The sequence below is a fragment of the Thalia democratica genome, chromosome 5, assembly GCF_965202585.1.
Source record: "Thalia democratica chromosome 5, ktThaDemo2.hap1.1, whole genome shotgun sequence".
In the NCBI taxonomy this organism is placed as follows: domain Eukaryota; kingdom Metazoa; phylum Chordata; class Thaliacea; order Salpida; family Salpidae; genus Thalia; species Thalia democratica.
In genome coordinates, this window is record NC_139169.1 from 59,849,021 (window position 1) to 59,872,097 (window position 23,077).

At 27.1% G+C, this 23,077-nt stretch overlaps 1 protein-coding gene across 1 annotated transcript; it reads left to right on the top strand.

Moving 5' to 3' along the window:
• The first annotated feature begins 4,853 nt into the window (after positions 1 to 4,853).
• On the top strand, positions 4,854 to 21,253 carry LOC145836064 (peroxisome proliferator-activated receptor delta-like). The gene is made up of 12 exons (XM_082943860.1): positions 4,854 to 4,955; positions 5,438 to 5,529; positions 5,884 to 6,022; positions 6,756 to 6,955; positions 7,232 to 7,364; positions 7,711 to 7,873; positions 8,153 to 8,540; positions 10,807 to 10,938; positions 12,607 to 12,729; positions 15,557 to 15,671; positions 16,958 to 17,060; positions 20,768 to 21,253. Exons 1-12 carry the CDS (start codon positions 4,892 to 4,894, stop codon positions 20,913 to 20,915), a joined length of 1,800 nt encoding a protein of 599 aa, XP_082799986.1. The 5' UTR covers positions 4,854 to 4,891; the 3' UTR covers positions 20,916 to 21,253.
• The last annotated feature ends 1,824 nt before the right edge of the window (positions 21,254 to 23,077 follow it).

Genomic DNA, 23,077 nt, shown 5'->3' on the forward strand with positions numbered 1-23,077 from the left:
AAAAAGATGGAACGAAGTCGTTTTAAAACAATAGATTGTTGCCTCTTCGTCGCCAAATTTAAACCAAATGGAATTCAGTGTTAGGTCATGCTAGAAACTGAGGTCTGTTGCTTACGACACACGACTGTGAAATATTTCATGATCTTTAAATAAGTTTTGGTAGAATTACCTCAGAAGAAGTTGAAATAAAGATTATGTTGTTGTTTATTTGGACTTTGAAATAAAAGATGAAGCATGTAATTTTTGTTTTTTTCATAGTTTAAAAAACAATATTTATTTATCAATAACAACTTCTTTTCCTGTACACCTACTTATCAACTATAATGAGTTAAACCATATAAACAGACGAAAAGTTTAAAAACAAAACAGTTTGTTGTAATAAAGTAAGCACTTCAATTATAGATACTTTAAAAGTTATTGCTTGTACCTAAATAACTTAAAAATGTACTTTTGTGTGGGTTTTTTAAACGTTTTTTGTTACTGTTAACCATTTAAGTAAGTACTAAACAGTAAAAACAGATACTTTAGTAAACTTTTTGATGTCTTTAGCTGATAAGCTAATTGAAATTACTATATATTCTCAATTATGATTTTTATCATATGTAAAAAATATAAAAGAGTTAAATGCTATGACATTTCTCTTACAGTTTTTAAAATTTTCTTACTCAATTAGTTTTAGTTATTGAAGAAGTTGAAGTTTTGAATGGCTTTTGAATGATAAACAATTTGCAAATATTTTCAAAAAAATCTTTCCCTAAGCTGTTACTTTTTATAGTAATAGTATATATTTAAATATGTTAATACAACATAAATTATTAAATCATTGATAGTATTACAGCACACTTTAAGGATTGTTTAACATGAAAAACAGTTCTATAGTTGTTTCTCTTTCAATTTTTATTATTAAAAAAATGTTAAAAATGCACTTTCCAATAGCTTAAATGGACAGCTTTTTGTTTTGAAAAAACTTTTCTAGTAAAGTTGAATTTTGTGAAGTCAGAAAAAAAAAATTAAGCTTTTTTATAGGCTTAATGCTGATTTGAAATGTTTGAATCTACTAGTCTGCTTTTTTTTTTTTACTTTGAATACTTATAACATTTACCACTTGGGTTATATTAAGCTTGATGACCGAAGTGTTTTTCTCCACAACAGTCTATTGACCATAGTTATGAGTACTCACATTTTTCTTTTTTAATAAAGCATGTTATTGTAACATTTTAGATTTATACATTTTTATTTGAATTTTTCTAAAAACTTTAAATTCTGATAATTCATTGACATCTGAACTTGCAATACCAACTTTTGACTATAATTTGATCACAACATTAATGTAATGACAATTCAGTTTTTTATTAAAGTATAGATTTTTATTTTTACATTTAAATATCTCCAGTTAATTAAGTTTTTTTGTTATATATTTTTTTTGTTGAATAGAAAAATGAAACATCACTACAGTAAGTTATTGATAAACCATTAACATTTAAAATAACATAATTAGCTTTTAGTTAGTTATATAAAAATTAGAGCTTTAGAAGAAATAAAAGTATCAAGCTTACCAAAAAGTGTACAGAAATCTACTTTAATCATGGTTCCTACTTCCTTTGGTATTTACATTACCAAAAAACACTTAGTTTTTATTTGATCAAGTTTTTCAAAAGCTAGTAAGTTTAAATTTTACCAATTTATGTGTTTATTTCTTCAAAAAATACTCAAAGTGCTCAATAATTTATGTAAAAATTAAGTCTTGCAACAATTTTTCAACAAAATCTTAAATACTTTTATACTGCATTTATTTTACCATTTTTATGTGATATGGTTTGGTTTTTGTATCAAAATAACAAAATTTATTTGAAAACTTAAAATAATAAAATCTATATACTTATTTAACTCAAGTTTAAGTATAAATTTCAAGGGAGTTTTTAGGGCAATTTAAGGGTATATTATAAGTCATGTAGTTCAAAAAAAAAAAAGCTCACAAGTAAAAATCTACAAATTTTTTCTTAGGGTTAGTACAAATAAAAGAAAAAATTAAATTTACAGAAAGTTCTGTCTTTTAAACAAATAATTATTTTCAAGTAATATTTTAATCTTAGTTAGAAAAGTAGTTTAGTTTTTTCTAATCACAGTTTTTAAACAAAAAAAATTTAAAGCTATAACTTATCAAACAACATGTTATTTTTTGATAGACACCAAACTACATTTAAGAAAAACAATAAAAATATTAGTTTGAATAATTATCCAAGGTGTTTGTATAATTTAACAAGCTATTTTTCGACAAAATTGTTAAGAATTTTAGATAATTTTTAAACTAAATTTTAGCAAATACTATGGCTGCTTTTAAACTTTCACAACTTTTTACTTAAAGTAATATAGAAACATACCAAGAAATCCAGTTCTACCCAACTATGTTTACCTGGTTTTATTTTACAGCTTTCCCTTTTTGGTTTGAGCTGATTTTGCAGTAGCTCTGAAAATTATTTGCCTACCTCCACTGTCTTTTGGATGCTTTTGGTTAAGTTAAGTCTTTGAGAATAAATGCTTAAGAAAAATCAGACACTGATAAGCCTTTTTACATTTGGGTGGAGGTAGCTATATAGACAGGTCATTTTATGTAGCTCTTTTAAAATACGTAGTTGCAGAAGCACAGACGATCTGGCACTGTTTCAATGTTATATCTGCAGCTTACTTACAATGATGAAATTCAACTTGTTCAGCCATGCTGTTCTCTTGAGCTACTTTTATTGTGGAAAGTGGGTTCCTACTGTATGGGCAACAGCTGGAATCTCAGATTTATGTCTTTTCTTCGTGCTTGGAAATATCTTTCTAGCCTTGTAAGTTTTTTTTGAGAACTCAACCTCAAATGCATCCTATTTTGCAGAAGGATTGGTGCCAGGTGCCATATTTTTTGGTATGAGGAATCTTTTTGTTCCATTGAACAAACAAGCTTGCTTTAAGCTACTCAGCTCTAAGCCAATAAGGTGTTGTACATTATTTAATAGATGCATAGAGATATTTGTGATAGCAAAAAATTTCTAATTTTTAATTTTTATCAAATTTATACAACATATAAAAATGTATGAATAAAATTTGATATTAGCTTATATAAACTAGTATAGTTCAGTTCTGTAAACAGCTCCTATATAATTGTTATAAATATTTTTTTTACCTGTATGGATGGATTTCAAATTTCAAATTTATAGATGTTACTAATTGAGTGTTTCTCAAAAAAACCTTTACTTGTGTTGTCTTTATTAACATTTTAAAACTATAGTGATTAATTTATTGCTATGTTCACTTAAAAATTTGTCGAGAATGAATAGTATTATAATTATAATGCTCTGGTGTGCTTATCATAAAATACTGACTGTACTATATTCTCAAGTATAAAATAACATAATTTTTCAAGTGGTTCAAAAATTTAAATGTATATATAAAAAAAGACATTTGAAAGATTGAAATGAAAAAAACAGTGTCCTAAAAATATAACTGTTATTTTTAAAATTTTATAAAATATAACAGAATAAAAACTAATTCAATTTTATCTCTTTAAAAAGCTGTTTTTCTAGTATACATTTTGAAATTATCTAGAGTGTTAGATTTATTTTATTACAGTCACTGGTTTTTCTTTTTTTTATACACCTTATCAAATACAGCAAAAAATAAGAATTAAGAATTTTTATTTTAATAACTGGAAAAAAAATTTGAAATATTGAAATATCTATATGTTATGTTAGTTTATACTTGTCTAAGTTAGATTTTAGAAAGCTAATGATTTTAAAACAACAGTTCATAATAAAAATAGCAACATTAATTTGATTACTTTTTTTACACCTTTTGCAAAATAAGATTAGCTTGTTTATACAAGTTTTAAATTGTTACGCAAAGTTTTAAACACAATTAGTTGTTATTAAGGGAATAGGAGGGGAGTAAAACATTTTTTTTGAAATTTATTCTCCCACATGATTAACAAAGCTACCAGTTACTTTTTACCACTTGTTGAAATTTATATAAGTTTTGAGATATAAACAATCAAAGTTAGAGAGTTCTATAGATTCTTTATAGAAGGTGCTAACTAAAATGCCAATAAAAGACTATTTCACTAAAAATCTATATTCTCCTTCATTTTTAGAACAATTGTTTGAAAACTTTTTTAGTTTAACCATAAATAAATTTCAAAAAAGTTTTTAAAAACATTACTTTTGTATATTTAAAAAAAATAACAATTAAACAAAAAAAGAACTATTTTTTGTGTTTGCCTTTTTTATGTAATTTTGAAAAATATGTTTCTTATAATTTTTTGTAGTATCAGAACTAATGTTTCCTGTAACATGAAGTAAAATGTTTCAAAAATAAAGGATAAGTAGATTTTTAGTTAAATTTTCAAATTTGAAGAAAATTTGGTTTTATTTGACTTATTTTATAAAATAAAAGTGTTGGACCCCCTCTGCCCTCAATACTTTTAGTTAAAAGTTTAAGCTTATAAGATATCCACACAACTACGTAAAATTTTATTGTACCTTATAAAGCTTCTCTGTGCTTTATAATTTTAATAGTCTAGTAATTGCAGTTTTAAAGTAGATTGAATTTAAAGAAGTTGCAATTAAGTATCGCATACTTAAACAGCTGGTTTGGTTTTTCTTGTCTTTAGGTTAGGTTTTATGTCATTTTGAGTAATATCTAATTAAAAAAACTAAATTTTTCAAAATTTTGAAATAGAAATACATTGCTATAAAATATACTGTTTCTTAGATTACTTTATTGATTAACAACTGTTCTTATGTAGAAAATTAACTATTGTTTGTCAACAGTTTCAAATTTAATTTTGTTGTACCTACTTTTTTAGGTGTTAGTTTTGTTACATGTAAAAGGTTGTAGGTGCAAAAGTTTAAATATGGAAGAGCAGAGGCCTGATTCTTCTAAAAAAAATAAGATAAGAATAGGAAAAAGAACAAAAGGTAAAACTACATAAAGTTTTCTATTTTTTTTAAGCTTTTAATAATAACATCTATTTAGTTACGTATCTCATTTGTATAAACTTTAGATTACAGACCTTCTAGAAAAGGTATTTAATCAACAGAAACTATAGTGTGTCAAAATTGTGTTGTACTTAAATAAATAATGTTATACAATTTACTTGGTATTGTGATATAACTTATACTTAAGTTTCAGTGAAAAAAAGCTTGTAAGGATTTTTCAAAGTGTTGTTTTTATTTTAAACTTTTTAAATTATTATATTGATATTTTAAAATTTGATTACCATAAATAATCTTCAATTTGTAAAACGATATGTACAAAGAACATTTGCTGCTTGTAGTTGAAAAGAGGTAATAAAATAAAGTATCAAATTAACAGAATATTTTATATATTTAGTTATTTAAGTAAAGTTACTTAATTTTACAAAACACACAATAGTTGTACAACAACAAAAATTTTACAGTTACATCAAAGTCATTAAAGATTTCTTGTAAAATTTGCGGTGATTTATCATCAGGATTCCATTATGGAGTGCATGCTTGCGAGGGATGTAAGGTGAGGATAATTATAATGAACATAAAGTTGTCTAGATAAACTATAATAGTAATATAAGTTACACTCAAAAACAAACTTGCATTATTGCTCCATTTGAGCAATATCTAATTGATATGCAAATGTGGGGGGGAATTTTTAAAACTTTAAGCAATACTAACTTACACTATGTATTCTGGGGTTTGTAATAAATTGTAGTGATCAAATTTTAATTTTTGGAAGAAAGGGCATTTTTGTGAAAAGATATTTAAGAAACCCTAAACCTTTAAGAAAATACTTCAATTATACTTCCTTAAATATGAAAAACTTAACTAAACTCTTTCATTTAATGTCAAATAAACAAGTTTTAACATGCAGGGATTTTTTCGACGAACCTTGCGGTTGAAACTAGTGTATTCAGAATGCACGATGAACTGCAAAGTTGACATAAGAAGTAGGAACAAATGTCAGTACTGCAGATTTGAAAAGTGCAAAAACCTTGGCATGTCTCATAATGGTATGTGTTGATAAGTTTTTTATCATAAAATTCTTTTGTTCGAAGTGTTTTCTATAAGCCATAATTTGTTCTCGGAAATGCTAAAATTTTTAAATAATTATGTAACTCCCGATTAGAAAAAAAAATGAATACATTATAAATATTACTTATATAGACTTCTCTTATTTAAGATTTATTTAGATAAGCAATTTAACAAATAATTTAAGCAGTATAATATTTTTTTGATACCAGTATACTTTTTAGTTTAATCTATTTTATCTAAGTAGTAAAAAAAAGTATCATATTGTTTAAAACCTTAAATGACAAGATTTTCATTGTTATTATTTTTTATTTCAAGAAGTTTTTGTTACTATTCCTATTGTTTTTAAAGAATTTTTTGTTTGACTATGCTTTTTAAAGTTAAAGTTTAATTTCTAATAGAGCTTACTTTATAAAAATTTTGGAAACTTGTAGAATATAAGTTTCACTAAATCATATGCTTATGTAAACAATTCTACAATTTTTTACTGAAAAAAAAATTTTATTGTAAAAATTTTTACCTTACTAGTATACTTCTCAATAAAAGTTTATTATAAATAAAACTCTAGTAAACAATGACAGATTAATCCTTTTAAAGGCATGTTTTATTTTGTTTATGTTTATAGCTGCTGTAATTCATTTACCGTAGTTTACATAAGGTCTAAAGTGTTAACATTTTTAACAACAAACTAACATTTGTTAATTTTAATCAAAGCCATACGGTTCGGTCGCATGCCTCAGCACGAGAAGGACAAATACATCCACGAGCAGTCGACTGTCACCACGATGACCGAGGAGGAGAAGAAGTGCAAGAAGATCACCGAAGAGGTGATGGGATCGTACAAGAAGAGCTCCCTCTTCACCAGGACCGAGTTGAACAAGCAGTTCGAAGAGTACAAGAAGGATCCGTCCAAAGTAATTTTTTAACACTGTGAAATTGAAAGTGTACAAGCTGAAGTTGCCTGACTTTATATTAGATTTTTGGTAAAAAGAAGTTTAATTCTGCTGCTTGAATTTTGATAATTAACGTTAACAATAAAGCTGAAGTTGATATACAACACACTACTTTTTTCAATATGTAAATTTTAAAAATCTAGTACCGTAAAGATAAAATATTTACAACTTGCAAAAGAAGACACAAGCACAGTTTCGAATTGTTTTTGTTGTTAAAAATAATACTGTTTCCAACAGTCTCGGACGCTGCACACGTACCAAGACATTGTGAAAGTCTACCCTGAACTGGCTTTCAAACTGCAGTACGACAGATTAGCGGCCCAACACCAAATTCACAACTTGGAACCAACTTCTCAGCTACTCACACAATGTAATGCGTTTTGTGATTTTAGTTATATACTTTAAAACAATCAGTGGTGTAAAATTGATTCTAAAATTAGTTTAATTTTCTTTAAAACACAACTATAGCACTTGTCAAATTACACATATTTTTAACAAAGATTTATCTACATGTTTTGAACATATTTCTCTCTACAACCACAGTTTTATAACTCTTTTGTGAACCTATATTTTTGCTGTAGCCATTGACTTAAGTAAGTGTGGAGCTACGTGAGCTCAAAAATATAAATTTTTAAAGCATAGTTTTAAAACAATAATGAAACATATGTCAAAAATGAATTTTTTTTTGTATAACATTTTATTTTTAAACATTTTAGCATCGTCAAGGTTTCAGGGGGACGACTTTTCTCAACAAAGTCGGCTTCATGATGACATCATAATGCCGCAACCCCCAATCGTTCCCGACAACGACCTTGTGATGTCACAACCTGAAAACCTCTCAGTTCCGAAAAATTTCAGTTCCTACAACAATGATGACGGGTACATTTTTATTTTTACAATTTGTTTATAAAAACTGTTTAACTATGTTAAATAATTTTTATAAGTTGAAGTATTTAAGTAAGTTGAAAAAGTAGATTTAGTAGCATATAATTTTTTAAAGTATTTTTGTTAGGAATTTATATCAAGTAAGTATGTACTAACTATTCTAACTTTTACTTTCTAAGATCAATTAGTTATTTAAAAAACTAAGCATAAATAATAATAATAAATGTATAATAAGAAAAAATCATAACTATTCACAAACATTGTACCAAACAGGGGGAACAACCGAAACATCTTCCAACCTTTCTCCCGGCAGCCCAGCAGGGCGGGCAGCAGTTGCCACAACAACGGCGGGGGGTCGTCCAGCAGCAACAGTTGCCACAACGACCACTCCTCGACTGCGCCCCAATCCCCGTCCTCCTCAACCTCCTGGGTCAACTTCTCCGGTTCGACCTTCACTCAGGAGGAGAAACGCACCTCAAATGCGGAGGATCAGGCGTTCGACCTCTCGTGCGCAAAATCTCGTCACCAGGAGTCGCTGTCGCGAGACGAGGGGATTGCGGAGGAGAAAGGGTCTCAGGAGGAGAAAGGGAGTCGAGGGGAGGATTTCAGCATGAGCCGGATGATCGGCAAGCTGATGAAGTACAAAACCCCGCCTGTTCAGGTATCGTACTACTTTTTGTATTTTACTTTTTGATATTGAGTCACATTTTTAAAAAATATTTATACAAAATGATCTTATATTTTTTATATTTGTTTTTACAAGTTTTGAACACTGAAACTTGATGTTTTGAAGTGTGTTTGCAAAAATTTATAAAACTTGTTTTTTTTTTCACAAACCTCAGGCTGGTTTTTACTTTTGCTGTGGTAATCGTATTAATTTTCTAAAAAGTCCAATTAAGTTTTATAACTATAAATTATTTTTTACTCTAAGAACGCTTGAAAATTTGACTAGTCTTTCATAAATTTTTACTCGTCATCTCAGGCTGATTTGTGCTTTAAAGAGTGGCAACCAAATAAAAAAAAAGTATTAAAAGATAATAGTTACTTATTCAGGTCACTGCTTATTTTAACTTTGGTAGTAGGTGGGAAGGTAATTTATTTTAAATAAAATTTAAAGTTTTTCTACGAGAAAGGTTGAAATGAATGGGTGTACAACAATTTAAATTCTTAAAATTCAAATTACGACAACCCAAATTCTTAAAGTTTTTCATAAATGGCCACAGCTTATAAAATAAAACATATTTGAAAAAAATCAAAAATACTTATGTAGATATAACTAATCTTTTTTTTTAATTTTGCAAAGTTTGGATTTAAGAGATATGGCTAAAATATGTTTAAAATACACTTATTTTTAGTAATTTTAAGTTTTTTTAAATATTTTTTTATTTTCTTTTTTTTTAATATCATTATTTTATCTAATAGATCTGCTTTTTTTATTTAAAAAATATACTTTATACTTTTTGAGATATGGACTATTAAACATTAAAAAAATATTTGAGTTGTCCGAATTTGAATTGTCGTGTAACCGAAATGAATTAAGTTAAAGTGAGCTTATTACAGCTTTTTTATTTCCTGTTTTATTGCTAACACAGCGATTTATTTACTAAAGTATTTGAATAAGTACAACAAACGATAGTGATAAATGTACTACTTAATAAAATTATGATTAGAAACCAAAAAAAAAAAAAAAGTTGCATGATCTATAAATCGGGACATCTATTAAAATGAAGCTTTGAAAAGTAGTTATAAAATAATATTTTAAGTAGACGAATGGTTGTTGACAAACAAACTAGTAACTCAAAAAAGTTTTCACAATTGAAAAAGCTGAGGTATTAGTTTTAAAGCTCGTAAAGGTTTATATTGATAAATATTATATTTAAGTTGATGATCATATAAGGAACCTGAGCATTAAGTTATCTATTATAGTTATCCACAAATAGTGTTAATAATCTATTAACTCTGTTATATTTGCAATTTAGTTTTCAATTAAAATTATCACATTTGGATCACTAATTAATTTTAACTTATGAAAGCTAAATAAAAATGACAAAAAGTTTGTAATTTATGATTTCTTGAAAATTAGCTTATAAACTCAAAAAATCAAATTTAATTTAAAATCTCATTCTGGAAACGTATTACTAAATACATTTTAAAAAAAGTTCACTTTAATAAAAAATCCAAATATACTTTTTATTGACGACGTTTTCGTTTATACTCTAAATTGTAAGTAGTTGAAACAGTTTTTAGATTAGTTATAAAAATGGTTTGTAGATTTAAAAATTTTATAACTAAAGAGCATGCATTTGTTTTTGTCATCAAAAACTTATTTTCAAAAATTTAATCTTCATGATTTTCAACAATGCTACATAATGACTCATCGTTTTCTCTTATTAAGTTATAAACAAAACAAATAATTACTAGCCACAAATTAACCCTTCTTAAAACATATTCTGTCATCGAAAATTGTTAAAAAGAATTTTCAACAAAACTACATTTAAACGGTTTTTATCTTGTAGTTACTTTATATCTAGTAATTCTAGTTTATAATACTTTATTTTTAATGTTTGTTTTTCCTGCAAACAAATATTTTTTTTATTTGAAAAGTACCATAGATAATACACAGTATTTTACGCTATTTATATTCTTCTTTATGACTCCTAAAAATTAATGTAAGTTTATGAACTAAAAAACAAATTACACCGCACAGGTGTTGAGTATGGACGTATGAAAATAAATTTATATTTACTAAAATTACTTAAAAATTTAAAACATATAAGAAGTTCTATCAAATAGTCTAAGTATATCAAATCTAAGTGTGAAAGTAAATTTTTATTAACTAAGTTATTTAAAATTTAAAAACATATCAATTAGTCTGCCATTAATTTAGTTGTGTTAAATCAAGGTATAGCTTTATTTTCACCGCACAGGTGTTGAGTATGGACGTGTGGAAGTACATGTACTGCAACAAGATGCAGGCTGAAGTGGTGCAAGCCGTTTGCGGTGTCGTCGATTTCGCCAAAGCAATACCCGCCTTTACCACCCTCGGTATTAGAGATCAGGTTCGGTTCAATAGAACTGTTAGAAAAATAAATTAATGTTATTTCATTAGTTGAACACACTTAGTAGTACAATCAGTTTTGTTCTTGTTTTATTGCGATCTGCTGTTATATTGGTCAAGTTTAATGTTTTCAAAACTTTTTTTTTATGTTGAAGTCAAGTTTTTTTTTTTGTTCTGTAGAAATAAAACATTATGCAGGGTTGCCAAAAAATCTGGAATCCTGAAAAAACCTGGAGTTTAACAATTTAGATTAAAAAACATGGATTTTGAGAAGTTCTGAAAAAAGACCTGGAATTTTGAACAAAAATCAATAAAAAACTGGAAAAACCTGGAATTTTAAACAATTTTTACTTATTAAGTAATAAAATTTCGATTTGACACAAATATCAGATATAAAATTATATAGATAAAATTGTTTTGTCATCATCAATTTTTTTATTATTAAACACAATAAAAGAACTTTTAAGATATCATTTCAATGTTGTTATACTATTTAAAACAAATTTTTACCCTAAAAATTATTTAAAACTAAAAATAGACCCTAAAACGCGTACTTTTAAAAACCTTAAAGAAATTTTGAAAACCTGGAGAAAATTTGCCAAAAACATTTGGTAACCCTGATTATAGAACGAGATTGTTTTTTTTAAAGACATTTTAACTTAGAAGAAGACCAAATATAGCAATTTTTGTTACTTTTTGAAACCAAATATAGAAAAGTAACCTAATAGTAACGTTAAAAAAAGTTTTTTTTTCCATATTCTTAATATTTTTTTACAGGTTAGTAATCAAAAATATCTCAAATAAAACTTTAATTTTTGCGATTTAGTAGTTAATTATCAGTTGTAAAACTAACACTGTTAACAAAATTTTAATTTGTTTTTAATGACTTAACACCTGCCTATAACTAGTAATTGTTAAAGTTAATTTTAAATTATAAAAATGACTTCAAGCTATAGTTTATCAGCTTTAATAGTTTAACTTATAATTTTTATATTAAACTTATTTAAAATGTTTTTATTGAATAGTTGAAAAAAAAAAGTTTTTGAATTGTTACAAATTAAAATAAGACATGAAAAATGTTGCATATAAAAAAGTTATTTTTGTTTCTGTCGCAAAATAAGTTTTCGATTATGATATATTGCTTCTAAAAGATAAATAGTAAAATACAATAAATAATTCAAATAAACTTTCCTAAAGTTTTAAATTGGCACCAAGCTAAATTTAGCATAGATTAATCTAATATGATATAGTTTATTATTAGAGTTAAACGAATTACTAGCATAAAAAACTAAAGCATGGTATAAAAAATGTTGGTTTTGAAAATAGGTTTGGTGTCGAGTACAAAGAAGTATATAAGTTTAGAAACCTGAATTAAAGCTTTTTCTATTGGAATATAAAAAAGAATAAGTTTAACTGTTTAATTTACTCTTTATGCAAGTATGTGTCTGAATAAATTTTTACTCCAATTTTTACTTATAACCAACACAAATACACTGACCCATATAACTTTAACCTCAAGCAAGCAAAACGTTTGAGCGCGTTAGTCATCGCACTTCCAACCCGCTTTTGCATGCAAACTTTAGGAAGTGATTTGAATAGTGAGCTGAAACGTTGCGAGCGTTTCGCGTGCCGTGACCGCGCTGCTGTATGCTAATTTCAACTTCAACAGGTCACCCTGCTCAAGCACGGCAGCTACGAGGTCCTGTTCGTCCTGATCAGCCTCCTCATGTTCGACGACGGCCTGTACCTCCCCATACTCGGCATTCACGTCACCAGCTCCTTCATTAAAAACGTCGGTTTGTTTGAAAAATTAAAATAATGCGAACCGAGGTGTTGGCTCGAGTTTGCAAGTTTTTTTTAATTTTAAATACGTTGAAAATGGTTGTTAAGTTTAATTTAAGCTAAAAAGTGTAATTTTAAAATAGTATTGTAAATTTGTAATAAATACTATTGATACACTGATTTATCAAAAAAAAATTTTTTATTATGATAAAATTATTTACAACTTATTATTTATTACAAATTTTCAAATTTACTTACAAATTATTATTTTATAATTAAAGAGTTTCAAAGTTTTCAAAGTATGCTTTATTTTCAAAAATATTGATATGTTCTACATGCTTTTACAATGTAATACTTTCACACGACAACTTTATGGCATAATTAAATCCTGGCTGGTATATTACTAGTTTTACTGTCAATATTTAAACTTTTTAAAATACTAGTTGAAACTTGTTTTTTATAACACCTTCTATTTTATATTTTTGTGTACAAACAGTTATGTTGTGAAGTTTATCATAGTTGAACAAGCAACTTTTGCTTAGGTAGTTTTAAACGTGACACAGTTGGAAAACGTAATAATTAATGTTTTAAAACCGATAAATGAACCATTGATAGTTTTTTAAATTGTTTTTCTCATTGTTTGTAGAATTGAACGTCAATTGAGCAAACTAAAGTTCAAGTGTGAACGTTTTAAGTAGTTTGAAACAAGTGTTGAACAAATAGTTTTAATAGTTGTATTTATTTTTTGGCCAAATAAAAATTTTTAGTATAAGGCTTAATATTTGTAGGTAAAGTAATTTTTTTAAGCTTACGGTTTTAAACCATAAAATATTCAAGTTTTATTAATTTTTTTTACTAAAATCAGCTGTTAGCATATTATAAACTATGGCAAAAGTAACGAGGTCATGTTTTGCCTTTTAGTAAGATCTAAATTACTTACAAATCTTTATGTTTTTGGATTTTCATTTGTTGGTATTAGATTTTACTATTAAATTGGAAATTTGTTTGCTTTTTAAGCAGTTTATTTGTTTTAGTTGTTTATAAAACTATGAGTGCGTAAAAATGAAATTATATTTTTATACTATTATAATTACACAAAAATATAAACTCTTGATAAGAAAACAACTATACAGTCCATATTATTTTATTATTTTTAAACCACTTAAGTCAAGTTTATAAAAAATAGGTTAACTAGTACTTAAAAAATCATTATTAAGTTGGATGTTTTAAGAATTTAAACGCCTTTGAAATTAAACTAGTTTATATACTTTTATCTAATTTCTTGGAATTATGTTATTAGTGCGATAGTAGTTTTGATAAAACCAGTTAAGACCAGCAATTTTTTTTGCATAATAACAGGGAAACTATAACACGACATATCGCAATAAGTAATTCATAGAAACGAACATCAAAAAACCAGACCTATATAATACCTCATTTGCAAATATGAAGGAAAAATCCATATTAACGTGGCACAGTGAACATTTATGACCGACATTTCTATGCTGCTAAGCTCTTTTTAATTAATAGCATCATGTATCAACTGTCTGCCCTCTTATGAGTGTGCGTATATGTGTGCTCTAATGTTTGTTGTATTTGCTATTTTTACTTGTCCTTATTACTGCGCTGTATTTCGCTTTTTCAGTTGCGCGCTTTGATTTATGATTTTATTGCGAAAATTTATTTGTGAATAAAATTAGACTTTATTAAACTAATTAAACTTTTAAGAATTAACTAAAATGGTTTTAAGAATTTATTAATAGTTGCACCAAGTAAATATTTATAAGCTAATAATATTTCTTAAAAAATACCATATAATTTTATTTACTGTTAAGCATTGAAAAGTTCTAGTTCCTTGTAAAAATCTCATTATGCTGAAAGTCTGCAAACAGCCTTTAAAGCTTCATATTTTCACAACTTTTCCAACAAAATTATTAACCGATTCTGCTACTTTTCCGTTTTTTCTTAACGCGAGCTGCGAAAATGCGCACTTTTTCCTTTCAACGCTGCAAACACAAAATTCAGTGTCAGCAGTTTGAACTCCACAAGGTCCGCCGTTTCAGTGGCGTCTCGCGAAAATAATCAATAAAAACTTTAATGCCATGCTGACCCCTTTTCTGCTGCTGCTTTCTTTTTTCCGCTCTTCGTGAGTTAGCTCTTACTCTGTGCGCGCTGGCAGCTCATTTTTTTATTTTCCGAGGTCGTTAGCCGGTCGCTGTGAACCTTTAATGCGTTTGCAGGTTATTTCGCCGTTAACTGATTTGCTTCTTGTTGCGTTTAGTGGTTCAAAAATGACATCAGTGTAATTATACGTGTGTGTTTTTTTTTCTTGGTGTTTACTTATTACAACAACTGAAAGTGTGGTGTTTGTTCAGTTGTAGAGAGCTCAAGTTTTATCGAATATTAAAGTGTTTATACTTGGGGTACAACCACTGTTACACTACAGTCGAAAATAAAAGTTTTATAAAAGCTTGAAATTAAATGCCTTTTGTTTTTGCCACAAAACAAACATTAGGTGTTAAGTAATAAACTATTTTTTATCGATACTTAATTTTACTTATTCTTAATAAAAAATCATAAATTAGAGTACTTAGTTTTATTTATTAAACTGTGTTTAAATTTAACTATAAACAATTAGTTTTTTAAAAATGGTAAAATAAAGCATGTTTTAAAGTTTACGTAACTTGTAATAAAATCAATAAAAATTGCAAACTCAAAAAATATTGAAACATTTCTTTTAGTATAGTTAAGTTTTAATAGTAGAATTTAATAAAATAGTTTGTTTAATTAAGAGATTATTACAGCATATAGCAATAGTTTTAATTATTTCTTACTAGTTGGGGTTCGGTCACATGGTAGGCTCGAAGTTCGAATTTGCAAAGAGCATTAAAAAATACGAACTGAACGATGAAGAAGTGGCTTTGTACCTCGCATCTATTATATTTACTTCTGGTTGGTTATTGTTTGTTAGTATAAAGCTATATGTCATTTAAGAAGTTTATAAAGCTTTCAAAATTTTAGCTTGTATAAACTCTACTTGATCACATGATTTAGATTGATTTTTCCGAGAAAAAGACGTAAATTTTTTGTAGTAGGCTGGAAAAGTTATATTTTTAATTAATTTGAACTGTATTGTAAATAGAGAAATCCTGTGATTATAGACAATAGATTCTCTCACGAGTATTAAGTTTGAAGTTGATTTTTTTTAAACAGAAATAATGAGCAAAATATTCAACTTAATTACTTTTTTATTAATTTATATTTTATGGAAATTTAATAAAAAAACTGAACATTTGAACATTTTACTGTATTTGTTTATAGGATTTGTCTCTAAGTATAAGTAGAGTACATAAGTTATCAGAGGCTAATAAAAAATACTAAGTTTAGCTACTAAATGTGGTTGTTTAGTTTTTTAAGATAACAGTTATTTGTTTATGACCTTTTCAAATCTGCTTATGTTAGTGAGCTCTTGTATATTTTTCTTAAAACAATGTTAATTTTGTTTTTATTTTAAATAGATTAACAGTATTGTTTTCGTATTTTATTCTCCATAAAATTATCTAATAAAAACAACCAAATTTTTGATAATCTAGACTCTTTTATTTAAAAACATGCCTATTTTTCTCATTTTATTGAGTCTGTATACACGGCTTTTGCCTGCATTGACACGGTTAAAAGCTTTTAAAAGATTGATTTAAAATAGGTCAAGGCTGATGCTTTAAGCAGTGTCATTAAAATTATATTAGAATTTGCAAATAATTTCTGTTTTATTTCTGTACACGTTCTAACCGTCTGGCAGTTGGAAAATATAATCAATATGGATACACCTTTTGCAGTTTGCGTTTACAAATGACCGCGGCTCATTGAATTATTTCAACTAAGAATTTTGCTCTTCTTAGCAGTTTCTTTGTGTTGAAAAACGGCTGTTATGTAAATAATCACACCAAGCAATTTTAAAATAGAAAAAAGAAAACATTTTATACTCAAACCGATAAAAAAATTATTTAAGTAGAATAATTTAATTTTTAAATATTTTTTCAATTGTATTTTGTTTTGCGTGTGTAGTGTACTTTGTTAATTAAATATAAATATATAATAATATAAGTTCCTTTAGTTTTGCAATTCCCAGTTTGCCCAAAAAAGTATAAATACATAGACTGACTTTTATTTTTAAAATTTACTCTTGCTCTTTTATAATAAGCATTCATTTAAATTTTATCAAATAATGTATATGTTAGATCGATCCGGTTTGGACAGATCAGACGAAATAGAAAGTTACCAGGAAGAAATATTGAAATCCCTACAGTATCATCTAGCATCTACGCACAGAAGGTCTAAATGGTGAGTTATGTAACACAAATTTTATTGCAACTTTCAGTATTGTGGGTTAATACTTTTAATATTTAACAGCTGAAAGTAAGTTATGTTTTAAAAGCACCTGCATTAAATTAGAAAACTAAATAAAAATGTTTTACAATCGTAATTTTTTAACGTCAATCTAAAACAATTTGATACTTTTGAAATGTTTTGTGAGGTATCGTTAGATATTTGTTTTGCTTATACGTTAGATAAATATATACATTAATATATATTAGCTGCATGATATCTTAAATATTTGTTTTGGTTTTACTTCTTGAGTAAAGTATGTTTTAATAGACTTTACGCACTTGTGAAGGTAAACATTAAAAAGTTTACATTAAGTGTATTTTCAAAATTATTTGTTTACTAAAAAGTACTTACTAGTTTACAAGTGTATTGTGAAGGTAATTCACACACAAAAAAAAGATTTTTTAAAAGTTTACTAAGTAGTAATAGCCAAAGAAGTTATGACTCTTCAAAAACTTTACTTTTTATTTACTAACATCAATTGACGTAAACAAAAGCTTTTAAAAAGTGTCGAAACAACAATTCTATTTGGAAAAGTCTAAAGTTTGATTTGAAAGCAAACTTCTTATTTTACAAAAAGCCAGACTTTGTAATTTTAATATTTTAATTTCAACAACGCCATTAAGACGTGCTTCATCAAAAAACCTCAACAATTTTAAACTGTACTGAAAAAAAGTAACATTCTCAAAGTTGCACAAATTTGCAAAAGTATGCCGTTGTGGAAATGTAGACCATTCCTACGTGATGTAGGTCACGCTCCAGTTTCGTAAGTAATTTTCCAGAACACGAAACCGCATCATACTTCGCTGTCTGCTGGTTGGTACTACGTTCGTGTGTGCAGCTACATTTGTTTCGATCAACAAGTTTATTTGAGTGCGATGATTGCGCTCTAATGTGTTTGTTCAACAACTGTCGCGCTCATGTTGACTATAATTGCTAAATCAAGTGTAGCAATTGTGAATAGTTTCGTTCCATTGTTAAAATTCGGTGCACTGGAACTCGTTTGAACTAGTTGTTCCGATTTGAAATGTCATAAACGAGTATGTTAGACTTAACAACTTACATAACATTTAGTATTTTATATATATACTTGTGATTTTTTTGTTGCCAGTTTACCTTTGTGGCTTTCTATTAAAAGTAAGCAATTTCAATATAGAAACTTACGTAGTTTCTGACCAAATATCTCTTACGTAGTTTCTCTTGATCTAGATCACTTGCGTACACTTTTTCTTACGTAAAACCTCCAAATTTCTAAATAATTGAACAATGAAGCCTCCAAGTTTCGCAATTTCTCGCCAAAAGTGACACGACCAACATCATAGACACGTTGAAAATCACTGAACCGTAGCCAAGTTCAAGAGCAGTCCGGGCCGAAGCATGATTCGCACGAACTTCATGTGTGGCAAATTAGGGTGATTAGCGGGTTGCTGAGTTTCCTGCAAACTTGCGCAACTTGCCATCTAATGATCGGCTCGCGTCGTTAGCACACTTAACGATTTGAAGGAATTTTTAAAAGTCTACATAAATGTAAATTATACGATGTTTCCAGCGGCACGTTAATTTCTTGTTTCTTTTGATGTTTTCAGTTTCGTTTGCTGTAAAAAATGTTGTGTTTCTGAACTACGTTAGAATTTATTTTTTTTTTGTAACTGTTTCTACTTTGTTTTTTATAACTTTATTATTGAATTATAACATTGTCTTGATTATATTTTAATCAAAAAGGTATTAAATAAATTTTGAAGCATTGTTTTTATTTAAAGATAGTTGTATCTTGAAAAAGTTTCTTGGTTTAAATAACTGTTGTGATTGTTCTTGTTACTAAATTTGTTTATCTAGTTAGTTTTTTAGTAAGATTTTTTACAACATTTTTACTTATATTATACCTTTTATATTTACTAATATTATATTATACTTATATATAATTCACATACTAATATCTCTAAAAAAAATCTGTTAGAAATCATATTATTTTTACAAAATATATCAATAAATGTTTAAGATACAAATAACCGTATTTTTTACAACAATTTAAGTTTGAAATACTCAAGCCCTTAAGTACCATTGCTATTTTTATAAGCTGTTTGTCACCATTAAAATTTAAAAAGTTACAAACCTTGACAGCAAACTCAACTTGAAATTGTTTTAAGCAGTATATACACACAAACACACACAAACGCGCATTTTCCATATTTTGCGCGGGTCCTCAAACAAACCACTATGCGATTTCAACTTCCTACCATAAATCAGCTCGTGAACTCCTTCCTACTCTCTTCCTTTCACCAGCACACCACCCCACATTTTCAAATAAAAGTAGGTCACGTTCGAACAGTCTGACCTCAATATACACAAGCCTACTCTGTACTCTCTCCTCTCTCTCTCTCGTATTTTGCTTTGTTCTTTGTGACTTTTCTGTGTGACGCCCGCGTGCCATTGTGCGCTACACTTATTTTTTTTAAGTTTTTTTTTCTAACGCTGGTTGTGCATTGTGTGTTGGACTTTGGGAATTCGGTTATGTAAGCATTTCCGAAGTGTCGTCTGTGTCATTTTTTATTTAATAAATAACCGATTTAAAGTGTGTGGGTATGACAAAAATATTTTATTTTAAGTTATGGCTTATGAAATAAATTAACTTAATATATATATATATATATATTTATATTATATATAGTAATATGTTGAATACAATGATTCTACTGCGTTTGCGTAATAAGCTGAAAAATAATAAAAATAAAAAAGTAAGTAAAAGGTTTTATTGGCTTTATTTCCTGGATGTTGCGAAAATTAAATTAGATAAATGCAATATTTTTTCTCAGTTTTAACCGTTTTGTTGTGTAATTCAAACAGTATGCTTCCTATTGTGCTATAGTTCAGTTATGTTTAAGAAAGTTTGTTTAATGAAATACATTAAGAAAAAGCCGGCTTTTAAATAATATACTTCAAAGAATTTGAATAAAAAGTAGTTTTTCAAAAACGCGTAGGTTGCAAAGTGTTATAAACTCACAATGCTAACTTTGCAGCATTTAAATAAATTTTTTCTAACCTTTTAGAATTTTTTCAATAAACCAAGTTTTACTTTTAGCATTTAAACTTATATTCCTATTTGTTTTATTATTATAATTATTATTTTATAATGAGCAACGTTGGAATTATGGGTTATATGACAATTCGGAAAATACAAATTCCTAAAAAACGTTTAAAAGGGCTACAACTCAAAAAGTGTTATATATACGAAAAAAATATAAAATACGAATGGAAGTATCACTACTTACAAACACTTTTTTCCTTATTGGAAAAAAAATATTTATAAATAATTTGAATATTGGTGCACCTGGACTTAGGCATCAAAACCCGAAACCCAAACCACTTAAACAGTAAATACATTAAGAGTAAAAATAAGACAAATGTATGTAATAGTAATAACAACATAATCTCTCCACAGTGTGTAGGTTGAAAAGTGCTTTTTAGATACAAATTTATTTTAGGCAACATTTTAATATTTTCTTTTTAACCTTTTATTAGCTTTTGCAATTTACTTCTCAGCATTCAAAGTTGTTTATGTAATTCTTATCTCACAAAATTTTATTTTTCTATTTTCAACATGGCTATTATTTTTCACTAAATAAGAATTACATAGTTTACATATATTTTTCACCTCACAACAGGGTGTACGCCCACCTTCTGCTGAAGATGGCCACGCTGAGGGAACTGGTGGCCGAGCATCTGGTCCTGGTCAGCCACCCCAACCTGCACCGCGACCTCAGGGCCCATTTCCCCCCGCTGTTGGACGAAATACTCAACGGGCTCAAATGATATATTGCATCTCAGTAGGTGGAAATACTAACCTTTGGAAATTTTGTGTTTGTTTTTACTAACCACAAGCGTTTATAAAACTGCCTTGAGTCCACGGAAACTTTTGTTAAAGTATAAAAAACATTAAATTGTTTGATTTTTTTACGATCAGGCGTCTAGCCTGATTTAAAACCAAAAGTTATGAAAATGAGTTGTCACTTTACAAGTGGCAAGTAAAACTTGCTGAACTGTATGACAAATTCAAAATATTATTACTAAATGCCTTGAGTATTTCAAAAGAAAATCAATTAGATTTTTAAAACATTTTGATCAAATTATTTTATTTTCAAATTAAAGTTCTAGAACCTCAACTTTGTTTTTTAATGACTTTTTAAAATCTGTACAATAGAATTGTTTTTATAAATGCTGTAAAAATTTTAGTAGTAAGAAAACTTTTTAGGCTGCTTTGAGAATATGTTTTTTTATTCCTAGATTAATTTTAGGCATTATCTTATCTATGTAAAATCTTAACTTAATTTGCACTGTATCATTTTTTTACAAGTACAATAACTGCAAACAAAGTTATATTTTTCATAACTATAAAAAATTTCTTTTTTATATTAAATCTATAAACAAAACAGTTTTTAAAAGCAAATAATTACTGATTTATAATTTTTAAATATGTTCCTTGAAATTTTTTAAACCTACAGTTCTTGGAAAGCTAAACAGTGGTCTTAGGTACCCATGCACTATAACTACCTAAATTGTATTATTGTTTTTATTGTATACGTAAAAAACTTTGAAATATATCATGTTTTATTTTTTAGATAATTTTTTTAGAGTTGTTAATCAAAAAACTTTAATCTATACAAGTTCTAAGCATTCCTGTTAAGAAACATTTTTCATTTGAATAAAAACTTCTCTTCTTAAATTAATAAAACCTCTAAAGTATCAAACTAAGTCTTATATAAAAAAGTAAATGTATTCAGCAAGTTTTTGTTTATATTGTAACCTAAAGACTAAATTATCAGAGTATATTTAAACATTTTTACTTGTTCAAGTATATGGTTCTAAATACCCTGGGACCTCTTTGTTCGTAAGACTAGTTGTTTTTAAGCTCTACTCATTACACTCTAAAGTGTCCATAACCTCTTTAAAATAATTAATGCAAATTTTAGTTCGTTGTACATTTTCAATCGTGTTTTGTTTGTTTATTTTCTCATTCGTGTCTATTTAATAGTTTTCAATGTATTTATCACGACTTCTGAGAGCCAAGCTCTCTTTAGTAGCGTTCCAGCGCTTAAAACTGACTTTTGATATATTTTACTGATTTTCACCTTCTGAAGGTTGTTGCTTATTTTTGTTACTGCTCTCTTGTTAAATTATTGAAAATAATTATTTTCCGTTGTGCCTCTGAAACATTTAAGATTTGATATAACTAAATAAAACGTTTTTTAAAACTATGTAAATTTTTTACCTGTTTAAATGAAATTGATTGAGTTCTAAAATGTTTTTTGTTTTTAAATTTATGAATTCAGTTTGTATTTGACTATTGCATTGCTTAATACAACCAAAAAAAGTTCAAAAAAGTTTGTCTTTGTTTGACACTGAATTTAAAAATTTTATAAACATTTTGTCGTTTGTTTAAATTAATTGTTTGTAGAAACCTGAGAGTTTTAGTTAAAAAAAAGACTTTCAAGGTATATACTTATTTAATGGATGACGGTGTACTTTAATACTAACTTTAAAATCGTAAAAATAAAGTTTTTAGTAATTTAATTTTGTATCAAAGTTTATAAAAGTTATAAAATATTGCTTTTAGTTAGTTGGCAAGTTTGAATAATAAGTTAAAATATTAGTAATGTCGTGGTTGAGTAACTGAAATAACATGGTCAGTTTTTAATGAACTATAAAAACAAAAACCTTAAACTATCATGATAAATTTACTTCAACACAGCAAAAAAACTTAATAATCGAAGTATATTTGAAACAGAGAATTATACATGTATACATCTTGTAAGTTTAACATTCAACACTTAAAAAATTAGTAAAAAAGTACAAGCAGATTTTTTAAACAAAAAATAAAAGTTTAAAATGATCGAGATTTAAAATAATTAAGTTTAACAAAATCTAGTTTAAAGTAGTGATGTATCGGACCCGGACTTTTTTTTTAAATTAGAATC

Excerpts from the sequence above, each read along its gene's own strand:
- LOC145836064 (XM_082943860.1), top strand. The coding sequence starts at position 4,892 with ATGGAAGAGCAGAGGCCTGATTCTTCTAAAAAAAATAAGATAAGAATA. Across the intron at positions 7,365-7,710 it reads TTCTCAGCTACTCACACAAT|CATCGTCAAGGTTTCAGGGG; the intron begins GTAATGCGTTTT and ends TAAACATTTTAG. Across the intron at positions 12,730-15,556 it reads CCAGCTCCTTCATTAAAAAC|TTGGGGTTCGGTCACATGGT; the intron begins GTCGGTTTGTTT and ends ATTTCTTACTAG.